General features: G+C 49.5%; 1 protein-coding gene across 1 annotated transcript; it reads right to left on the bottom strand.

Annotated features, from left to right (window-relative positions):
* Nucleotides 1–5,119: 5,119 nt before the first annotated feature.
* On the bottom strand, nt 5,120–10,791 carry LIF (LIF interleukin 6 family cytokine). The gene is made up of 3 exons (XM_054006055.1): nt 10,773–10,791; nt 6,676–6,854; nt 5,120–5,557 (listed from the first exon to the last, which is right to left on the bottom strand). Exons 1-3 carry the CDS (start codon nt 10,789–10,791, stop codon nt 5,120–5,122), a joined length of 636 nt encoding a protein of 211 aa, XP_053862030.1.
* Between the last annotated feature and the right edge of the window lie 904 nt (nt 10,792–11,695).

Raw genomic sequence — 11,695 nt, 5'->3', positions numbered from 1 at the left:
ATTCACCCATGAAAGCTTATGCTCCAATACATCTGTTCATCTGTAAGGTGCCACAGGACTCTCTGTTTTACAGATCCAGACTAACACGGCTACCCCTCTGATACATAATCCATTAGATGCCCTCTGGGGGGGTTGCCCAGCATAGGGAGAGTCCCTGGCAGGCATAGAGTTGCAGGCAACTCTGCAACCCACTGCTGCAGCTTCTGGCACAGGGGTGGTCCTGGAGAGAAGGGGGTATGGCCAGAGCTACTCCCTGGCTATTTCCAGCTGTTGGAAGGGTCTGTTGGACCATGAGCAGCTGGACATAGGTTAGGGCAGCAACTCTGGCTGTTCTAATCTCACTGAGGGACGACATGGCTCCCAACATAGTGGTGCAGAGGTGGCATATGGCCAGCTGTCTCACAGCCAGCTCCTGTGCCAAGCTCAGCTCTGTCCCCAGTGATTTCAGCCCCATGGTCCTATTTCTGAAGAGCTGATCAGGGCCTGATCCTGCCAACCCTTGGATACACAGCCCAGAGTCATAGCCCAGAGGGAGGGAGGGAGGATAAAGGTGGCTTTATGCCACTTGGACCCTTGGGTTTCCAGCTGCTTAAAGGACTGCCACAGCTCCTGGTGTAATTTAGGCAACTGGAGCGGCTCTAAGCCTCCCCCAGGCTGCCAGGGGCACTGGCGCTGACAGGAATGACCATAGTTCATGCTCCCTCCAGCCTCTGCCCTGTCCCCAGCATGTGCCCATCTGGGGGAGGATGTGAAACTTTTACAGCCCCTATTCATGGGCCAGGCCACGGGGATATTCCCCCACGTTGAGCACTTTTTAAATTCTGCCCCAATTGGGGGTGCTGAACACTTGAAAATCTGATTCCTAGGACCTGATCCAAAGTCTAGAAAGATGCCCATTGTCTACAGTGGCCTTTGGTTTGAGATCATAATGAAATAGCTTCTGGAGAAACTAATCCAGCATTGCTGAGATGCAACATTGCAGGAGATGCATTCACAGCTCTACAATTACTGCAGTTTGGGGGAAGACCAGAGGTAACAAATGTAACACAACAGGGAAGTGCTAAGAAAACCACAGGGAAAAAAGAGACTGTTTCAGAATATTTATTGTAAAAAAGACATTCTAAAAGTATAAAAATAAATATTTAAATATCATACAATATATTATTATTAATAATAATTATTATTAAAAGTCCTGTCAAACATGTGGCATGGGGCATACTTTCCCATAAGGCTTTACAGACACACAGACACCGTAACACACACAGACTACCCTGTCACTGTGGAGCACATAAATAGTTTTCCATGTCATTGTAATTAGCACTCATGTCAAATATTAAATAGCCTCACAACATCCCTGCGAGATATGGCCCCTTGCACAGCAAAGCCATGTGGAGTCTGAGCCACTGCAGGGGTGCAAACTGTGATTTGAACGAATGTAAGGAACAGGGGAAACAGAGGCTACAGCAACTAGGTCATGCAAATCAGTAGAGCTGGGATTAGAACTCGGGTTTTTTTTACTCCCAGCCCTGGGCTGAATCTACTAGACAGCTACTTCTGTGGTCTGGATACAGTATTCATCTGTCAGTGTAAGAATACTTGTGATACAGCCTTTAAAGTGCACTTTGATGGAGGGGGTTAGAATTAAAGATACTTGTGCCCAGCCGGAGGCACCCGGCCCTGATTTTCAGAGGTGGTGGCAATCCCCTGACTTCATCTGGAGTTGCGCTTGTGTTCCAGTACCTCTGAAAATCAGACTCTCGGTGTCTCAAGTCGGACTCCCAAAAGCAGAGGTTGAAATTGTGCTGCCTCAGTTTCACCATCTGTAAACGAGGTGAATGAGAATACAAACCTTGTCTGCATCAGGGAGACGATGGAGGTCAGTTAGCAAAGAGACCTGGTTCCCTTGCACTTACCCTACTTGAACTGGTGTCACTGCTGATTTACACTAGAGTAAAAGGAGAACCAAGGTTGCCAGATTTACCCGCGCTGGTCAGCTTCTAACTCTACAAGGGGGCCACTGACACGCTGGAGGAAGGTGCTTGCAATAAGGGCACCAGAGCCCGGCTGCCTCGAGAGAACCAGCACTATTGTCTTCCCCGTGAGACATTCCAATCATTCATCCCTTTATAAGGACTATTAATTACATTCACGGGGTCCTGAGCCCCCTTTTGCCTTCATGATGAGAAAAGCCCTTTTCCTCACTACAGGGGTGAAGTCACTGAAAACGTAAGTGAAGATTTAACAAAATCAGTGATATTTGAGCCTTTTAAACTATGGGTTCTGTCCCCAGCTGCTTGGGGTTTGGGGAGAATGATCCAAAATAGTAGCTGGCCAACCAGCACTTCAATGCCCACCCTCCCCCACATAGAATCAGAGAGTCTCAGGGTTGGACGGGACCTCAGGAGGTATCTAGTCCAACCCCCTGCTCAAAGCAGGACCAACCCCAACTAAATCATCCACCCTTTGCAACTGCCCTTCAATTTGAGTGCCTTTCTCATCATTCCGGTTTAACAGTCCAAGCGATGCATAGTAAATAGTCAAATTTGCAGAGCCAGCTGCATGGAAGATACCAGTGCAGAAGAGAAAGCATGTCTGCTTCAGAGTAACCACACCTTTCACTCACCTGACAAGTGCCTTAATACTGTGTGCAAGTAACAACAAGGAAATACAAATAGATGGGAGTTTACAAGATTGCTCAGATAGTGCAATGTTTCTGTCCAACTCCCCACTTCTAATTGTTATGGGCCATAAATAAGAAATTCACCATCCTAGATTTTAAGTCTAGAAGAGACTGTTATGATAATCTAATCTGACCTCCTGCCTAACACAGGCCAGCTGATTCATCCAGCATTGACCCCAATTACTTGAGGTTGAACTAGAGGAGATCTTTTAAAAGGACACCCAATCTTGAGCTGAAGATCACACAGGTCAGCTGTGTCCTTTAGCTCCTTCTGGATGCTCTCAGAGTATCTTATAGAGATGGGCAAAACTAGGGCTGCTGTAGATTTTGAAAAGTTTTGTCAAGATCCTGGTAGTTCAAATCCAGGTCTCATTTTATCTGATCCCAGACACTTTTTTTGGAGGAGTGTGATGGGGAGAATGAGTTAAATGGTTCTGGTTTTCCAGTAACTCATCTTTTGATACCTTTCTTTAGAAACAGACCCTCTTCCTCCACAAAGAGGAAAAGCATCTCAAAAACCAAGCATCTGCCATGGTGGAAGTTGGTACTGAGTTTGATAGGGAGTTTTGGTTTCTGTTTTAAATGAAATTTTTGTGAGAAAACTCATTCACTGGTTTTAAAGCACCCCAAGGCCTGCCCCCAAACGGTTCATCCCCATGATAGAAAGGCTGCCACTTTGAAAATGAATCCAGTAGCCTGCAAGACTGCATTCGCCATGTGGCGCATAGTGCACAAAGGGGAGCCAGGACAGAGAGCGATCTGAGCGGCATTCCCTTTCCGTGTGGGCGCAGGGGGAAGCCTGTGTGACTGGAGAGGCCAGGATGGGATTATCAAAGCCATTTTCATTGGTTGTCCTTAATTCAACCTGGAAAATCTCAGCGTCCTGGCCTGAGCTGAAGCCATTAAAGATTCCTATGGATTTCAATGGGCTTTGGACCTGCTCTCTGAGACATTCTCCTCAGTTAACTCTGAGCAAGGCCGAGTCTCACGCTGGCGTTCACAAAGACAATGTGTGCAGGAACGGTGTTAGACTCGCTGGGGCCCAGGACAGAAACTAAGGAGTGGGCTCCTATCCCACCTTCCTTACCTGCTCACACACTGGATTGCTGCAACATTTCGGAAGGTGAAGCCCGAGCCCCACCATGTGGGGCCCCCTGTGGCGTAGGGCCCCGGGCAATTGCCCTCCTTGCTACCCCCTAATGCCAGCCCTGAATGTGTGGACTTTGCAGCAGCTGTGTGACCTCAGCTCAGGTTCACAGAAGGGCATGCCACAGTTTGCCCAACCCATGGGACACTCTCCAAAGAGTCAGATTCTAGGCTGGAGTGGAATACTTGTAGGGCGCCCATAACTGCAGAACCTGGACTCAGCGGAGCAGACCCTGTTCTTAAATCCCTGCCACTGGTGATTTTATACCCGTACGTGAGGTGTGTCTCACAGAGCACCTGGGATCCTGCGACAGGTCTAGTGCTCCAGCAGTTCTAAAGCTTTGTTTCTAATCAAGATTAAAAAAGGCCCCAAGTGCGGAGGGGGCTGGAGAGGGACAAAGAAGAAGCAGTGAAACCTAACTCCCAGCTGCAGTGCAGAACCTCCTAAAATCAAAGGACTAAACTCTCCGCTCATTTCCCCATTGAAGTCAGAGGAAAGGGTGGCCCGGAGATGGACAAGAGCTACCCAATCCATCTTGCTGGGGCTTCGGCAGTGTCCTTCCCTCATGCCTTCCCCAGCCTGCTTTTCAGCAACCCAAGCAATGGTGCATCCACGAGGGCCATTGCCAGACTGCTCTGCAGCCTGGCGCATCTCAGTGCTGGGCCATCATTCCTTGGTCTTCTGCCCAAACCGTCCTTTGTCTCAATTCCAGCCCATTTGGCCTCCCACAGACTAATAATTCAGGTAATTTATAACGCGCCCTATCCCTAAGGCACTTGGGCACTGAACAGCGTCATAAAGACACAATTAAAATACCAGACAAACATGATAGAACTCACCCTCATTAACATTCAAATAAATAACGGCGCTGGGGGAGCAATATTACAAAAGGGATTGGGGGAAGATAATAAATAGGAAGCAAACAAGGCTTATTAATAATAGACCACCCGTGAAGGAAGAGTCCAGAGGTGCCCTGGGCAAGCGCAGAGGGCTTGATGGAGGCGGATGTCAAGGGGGAGCTAGTCCCACACCAGGGGGCCACTGCAGCCCCCCTGGATGGATGAATTCCCTGAAAGCTGAGTGTCTTAAAGGTCAGGGGCTTTCCAAACCAAGAGGGCTGACCAAAGGGCAATCCCGCCTCCTTGCCCTCCAGAGTCTGTAGCTGGTTGTCATGTGCCCTCTCAGATGCCCCTGACTCAGACTCCTGCTCACCTCAGCCGTGCTGCACTGATCCCTCCGCAGTCGGGCTCAACAGGCCCTGGGGGAGTGGCAGGGTCCGTCTGTCTGGCAGCTCATGCCTGCAAGAGGTGAGGTAGCAGGACCTGTGCCGCCTGGGAGACGACCTGCACGTACCTCCTCAGCACCTGGCAGCCCTGCTGCTTCTTCTTGAAGACGGTCATGCCCTTACTGCTCTTGCCGTAGGTGACGTCCACCTGGGAGACCTTGTAGTTGGTGCACAGCAGGCAGGTCAGGTTGGAGATCAGTCCCCGCGTGGTCTTGGTGGTGTTGTGGAGCCGCTCCAGCAGCTCCTTGGCCGTGGGGTTAAGCTCTTCCTGGTCCCTGGTGATGTTGCCCAGCGAGGCGTTCAGGAAGGCAAAGACCTTGTACAAGGCCACCATGATCTCCTTCTTATGGCTGGTTCGGTTCACGTCGAAGTCAGGGAAGTTGGTTCCATTGGCGTTGCAGAGTTCATCCAGGTGGCTGCTGAATGGGTCACCCTGGCAGTCCAGCTGGGGGAGGCGGGAGGGGAAAAAATGACTAGGGAATCTCAGTCACACAGCCCCTCGCACACACTGCCCCACCTTCAGCCCTCCCCCGCTCACTGTTTTATCACACGTCTCATGCTGCAGGATGGGTTTTAAAGCCCTGCCCCTGGAGCCCTGTGAGAATCTCAGCTGTTGTTAAACAAGGAGGTTTCTAGCTCTCCTAGCTGTGCACAAATGCTTGAAAACTTGGCCCAGTTGTGCCCAAAAGGCTCCGAAACCTCAGTAAACAAGAGCCTGACTCAGGACTGTTGAACCCTTGTGGTTGGCAATGCTGTAAGAGCTGAGGCACCTCTCGCGAGGTACTTCTCTGTCTCCCCGGGCTATAGCACCTGAGCATCTGGCAGTTTGCAAAGGATTTACAGGACTAATACCCCATCCGTCATGTGGGTGGAAAACCAAGGCCCGGAGCCCTTTGCCCAAGATCACGCGAGCCAGCTGCGGGGAACAGGTATTAGTGTGCAGGTCTCCTAAGACTGGGCTCATGCCCAATCTACTGGGCCGTCCTTCTTCTCTGCCATCCCCCGACTGCACCAATAACTCACCTACCAGTGCACTTTGGTCCTGCTTTGCAGTCCCTCCTGCTCTGTCCACAGCTGGGACAGGGATAGCAGGAGCCATTAGTTGTGCCGAACTGTGCAGTGGGGAGGGGTGATAGAAATGTAACCCCCCAAGGGCTGGAAGGCTTTCCCCAGCTGAGGCTGGCATCTAAACTCAGCACTCCACTCCTGAAAATCTAGCCCACTAATTCCCACTCCTCCCTGCAGGCCAGCGCTCCATTGCCCATCCTATATTTGTGATGGGAAAATCCAGGGCAGGGTCTGATTTTCAGAGGTGCTGAGCACCCGCATCCCCAGCTGACATCCATGGCTCATCCCCGAGGTCCTGCACAGGTTGAGCAAACACCTGCCAGTTTTATGTAAACTCTTCCCGTGGGGTTCTAGCAATAAGCACGTTCCGCTTGCCTGATGCAATGTCCTTGGGGACGAGCAGCTTGGCTGGCCAAATAGGACATGCCTGTATCCTGCTTGAGTAGCTCACACAGTTTTAATTTAGGAGGAGCTGAGGCTCCAATGGGAACTTACATAGATGCTGAAGAGATCCTGAGCTGTCGCATTGAGCAGCACCACTAGCTTCCGGGTCTGCTCAGCCACGTTGGGTTTGCACACGTGCGTGTTCTCGCACATGGGGCTGGGTGTGTTCACCGGCAGTGCCTTGCCAACCACCAATCTGCAGTGGATCATCAACAGCAAGGGGACAACACCTGTGTGGACAGAGGAAAGCGGGCGCGGTGAGATGATGCCACTGGGACCCAGCCATCAGCGCCATTCACTTCAGAGTTCAGTGCCCACCCAGCCAGATGAGAGCTCTGAGATCTCCCCCGGGAAAGCGTCCAGTGTCACTGGGACTGGACAGCCTCAGTCACTAATAGCTCCTGATCTTGCGAATGCTGGAGGGAAAGAAGGATCAAAAGAAGCTCTCTCCCATTGCCTCCGGGCAGGATCTCTCTAGGTGTCAGATCACTGGGAAGGGAGCCAGCTATTGCCTGGGTTGGAGCGGCTGATCTCTGGGACCAAGAACATTTCCATCCCCCTGCAGTCAGAACCATGTGCTACTGAGGCACATGGGCTGCTCTTTGATAAAGCAGAGGCAGTGTCCTGCCTGCCCTGAACCATCCGGTTTGCACCCAGTTTCCCTTTGCTCCCCCATGCCCACGTATCCGGTGTAGTTTCTGTAGATAGGGGCTGGAGTTTGTCCTAAGGGCCATATTCTCCTCTCACTTCTACCAGTGTAGTTAAGAAGAAAATTTCCATTTCCCCATGTCTCCCCAACCCTCAATGCTCTGCTGTCTGCATTCTCCAGCTCCCTGCCAGAGCACTGCCCCCTGGCTCAGCACTGCCCTGCAATGCAGCAGGAATTCCCCTGTTTTTTTCTTTCCTCTGGGAGCTTTTTGTTTTCTCAAGTTGCGCAACTGCCTGTGACTACCTGTCAGATTTAGTCAAGCATGCAAAGCAGGGGGTAGGGCTGGGTGTGGGTTTTGTGCCCATTCTCTGGGCTCGTGTTGTTGACATTGATCAAAGTTTCAATAGTGGCCAATTGAGGTGTCACCAAGAGGCTCATCTAAAAAGCAGAGTGGTCTAGTGGCTAGCACTGTAGCTTAGGACTCAGGATACATGAGTTCTATTCCTAGCTCCACCCCTTACCTACTGGGTGGCCATGGACAAGTTTCTCAGTTTCCCCTTCTGTGAAGTGGGGATAATGATACTATCTGCTTTGCCATCTACTGATGTTAGGAATTATTAAGAACCCCCCTAGACCAATGAGCATTCTTGAAAAAATGCTGGTTTGAATGCCTAGTAGGAGAAACTGCTGATATGCATAGAACTGGGTTATGGATGGGGCCGGCCGGCCAGCCAGGCTAAGTCTGAGTGGAGTAGTGGTTTCCCCCAGCTCCTGTCATAAGACAATAGCACTGAACAAAGAGATTTATTAGACTTAGGAGGTTGGCATTATCCCTAAAGCTTCTCTCTGATTCACTGTAGAGTTTCTGCCTCAGACCTTTCCTGGCCCTGCTACATATTTAAAGACACAGTGCTATTATTCTTCAAGCAGAGTCTTCTTTCTAGCCCCCCTCCACATCAAGGTGAGCTCTTGTCTTTCCCTGAGTTCCTGATCCTCCCCACCCGGGAGGTGGCCTGCTGGTGATCCACAATCAGCTGTGTGTTGCATCACTGCCTGCTGACCTGTGTCTCACTGTGCACTGATTCGGGCTCCCCGCCTCTGGTGTGGCCCCATAGGCAAAGATCCCACCTCACCCTCGCAGGTTAGCCATCTTGCATGAGAGGCAGCCCCATCATGGGAGTGGATGCAGGAAGGCATCAATGCCTGCAGCCATGTGTCAAAATCCCAGGCTCCCAGGTGCACTCACAGGAGTCGGTGTGGTTTAGCAGGATTGGAAACCTGGGGTGACAGCCTGGCCCTAGGGACATCAACAGAGGTTTTGTCATCAATGTCCCCAGGATCTCACCCCTGGTTTCTAGACCTACCTCTGCCTCTGGGTGACCTAGGGCAAGTCACTGTCACTCGCTGTGCCTCAGTTTCCTCTGTCCCTCTTGTCTGTTTAGACTGTGAGGTCTTTGGGACAGAGACTAGCACAATGGGGCCCTTGTCTCGGGTGTAATATGTCATTATTGTAGGCCAACTGTAATATGAATAGCTAATAATAGCAGAAGCCTAATCTTGCATCTGATGATATTACCAGGCTGAGGCGAGGGGTTTTCAGGATAATTTTGGATGACCCATTGCCTTTGGGCTGAGACTCCAACTATCACCCCCCCACACACCACACACACTCGCCCCCTCACTACCTGGGGTACCAGCACCAAATTCAGCACACAGCCACAAGCGGGACAGGCTGCCAGGTGACCAAAGCAATGTGTCACAGAGGAACACAGCAGGGTTAGGTCAAATGATGTTATGAAAGATGAACTGTGTATCCTTTCCCTCTCTGTTTCAACCCCTGGACGTTCCTGCTTGTTCTCCCATAGAACCCAGAGATTAATATGCTGCCATTTGGGAATAGTATCACATAGTGGTAATGGTGCTGATATGAATTATTGTTATGAATAATAATCCTTGGCACTTATATGTTGCTTTTCATCCAAGGATCCCAAAGCCCTTTACAAAGACAGGTAAACCTTATCATCCCCATTTTACAGATGGGGAAACTGAGTCACAGAGTGACACAACCAAGGGCACCAGTGGCAGAGTTGAGAATACTGTACAGATCTGGAGAGCTAGAACTTGGGGTCCTGACCCCTGCAGTCCCGTGCTATAAACTGCACAGTGAGGGAGAAAAATTACACTATTCAGGTTCTATGGAGCATAGTATCTTAAAGGCCTGATCCTGTGCAAAGTAGAACATACTCAACTCAACCTCTGCTGATTGGGCCTAGAGACAGCCAATTCAACAAGCAATGTCACAATGCAGCTGCTGAAAAACCACATAGTTCTTGGTATCTGACAAACTCTGAAGTTGTCCACACTTGTCAGAACCTCGGAATCGCTGCAGGTCACAAGTCATACGATAATTACTTTATTTACACTCGCTGCAGCAGCATCCGTGCCCTAATTTGTACATTGCAACTGACAGGACTTCCCTTCTGTGTTGCAATCACTCACATAGCAGTGCTCATGTTCGGGACAAGGGCATTTTCAGGAAAAGCAAAGGAGGATGGAGAGCAAAGGACACAGCCAATGCCCTCCCTAATGTAATTAAACTCCCAGTAGGGAGGAACATGGTCTGGTGTGGGCCAGTGCTATGCAATTTTCTCCCATGCATATTTCAGCTGTGGGACTGTCAGAGAGCCCAGTAGTGCTGAGGTGGCTTGTGACATTCACCAATAAATTAATATTAATTTGCAATCTCATTCAGCTTCTCTAGCCCAGAGTCTCAGTAATACCTTGCTCTTCTGTAGCTTCATTCTCATTAGATCTCGATGTGCTTTAAGGCGGCACTCACTACCATTATCCCCATTTCACAGAGAGGGAAACTTAGGCACAGTGATTTGTCCAAGGGCACTCATGAGGCCAGTGGCAGGGCTGGGACTAGAAGCCAGCGCTCCTGAGTCACAGCCAAGTGCACCAGCTAGTGGGCCATGCTGCCTGCTCTGCTTAAAACCCTTAAAACTCTTTTCTCCCTATTGCACTGGTTTGCATAGCGCAATCTACCCCACAACACTTCACATAGACATGACTTGTACTCAGGCCACGAGAACAACATTCTGGCTTCAGTGTCTATCCTTTAGATAAGCTCGACTCTGATCTTTTCAATCCAAAAACATTTTGCAATTGGCAACTTCCTTATTTCTCTGATTTTTTCAAAAATCTAATTAAACAAGAGTTATCAGTGTTTCTCAGCAGCGAGAGACCCAAAAGAATTCGAAAACCCTTTGGAAGAATTTAGAGTGGTATAAATTTCCAGATGTTTGTGGAAATATGCCAGAGAGGCATGTTTGCTTTTTACTGCCAATTCCCAGAGGTGCTAAGACTAGCGAAAAAGTTTCTTAAGGGTTTCTCTTTGCGCCAAACAGAAGAGCCTCAGACAAAAGGTGTGACTGATTGCTTCAAAATCAGAAAAGTTTAAAAAAAAATCAAATAGGATTGACAAAGATGGTTTTACCTGCTGGAATGAACTTCATTTTGAGCTGTATCCCAGGAGCAACTTAAGAGAGATTGATGTTGACAGAAGGAGTTTTCAGAAATTCATGTTCATACTGGGGGATTTCACTGGTTTATATACGGTCTGTAAGAAAGAGGTGGGGGGGGGAAGAAGTTAGGCAGATTCATTCAAACTAACAATCAGGAAGTAGCGATCGGTTTGGAAACAGTGAATGGTTATTTCTAAGTAACTTTTTGTGATAATGTTGAGGTCATCATGCTGTGGTTTTACTGAATGCTTCATTCTGGAATTGTTTGAAGCAGAGAGATGGGTTGATTAAAGGAAAACCCATGAATTTGCAAACTGACTCCCGAAAAAAATTCTGCCTACGTTCATAGGACAATACTGCGACTCACCCAGGGAGAAGTGCTGCAGTTTCCTGAGGGTGAGTCTTCTTCCTTAGAGTACTTTCACCTCCCACCTCCCCTGCTGGGGGTTTCCCCCCAACAGTTACTTTTCATCGTTTCAGATGCTGTGTAATGCACAGGTAGAGCACCGGGACTGTCTCATTTAGAAAATAACAAGGGTTAGAGCTAATACTGAATGGAACCAAAGGTCATTCTGGCAGGGAAAGTATTTAAGTGGGAGGGGATGTTACAAAATAGACATTTACATGAATCAGGGAGGGGGGCAGAGAAAGGGATGGAATTGTAACTGCTCAGCTGTGTGTCATGGTCTCTAACATGACTGCAATCAATTGGGAATTCTCTGCCAGCTCAAGTGCTGAAGTGTGCTAGTGAATGAGCTGTTCCGTGCTGCGCTATTGTAGGGATGTCCCGGCAGGGCCGGCTCTGGCTTTTTTGCCGCCCTAGGCAAAAAAGCCACCCGCCGCGCCCCCTCCCCCCCCCAGCTGCGGGCCCACTCTCCCCGGCGGCCAGAGCGCG

This window comes from Malaclemys terrapin, chromosome 16 (assembly GCF_027887155.1).
Source record: "Malaclemys terrapin pileata isolate rMalTer1 chromosome 16, rMalTer1.hap1, whole genome shotgun sequence".
Classification (NCBI taxonomy): domain Eukaryota; kingdom Metazoa; phylum Chordata; order Testudines; family Emydidae; genus Malaclemys; species Malaclemys terrapin.
The sequence above is the reverse complement of the archived record's forward strand: the minus strand, read 5'-3'. Positions and strand labels throughout refer to the sequence as shown.

Bases quoted from the DNA above. Each gene is read 5' to 3' on its own strand.
- LIF (XM_054006055.1), bottom strand. The intron at 5,558-6,675 runs GTAAGTTCCCAT...CGCCTCCCCCAG, and splicing joins AGGATCTCTTCAGCATCTAT to CTGGACTGCCAGGGTGACCC.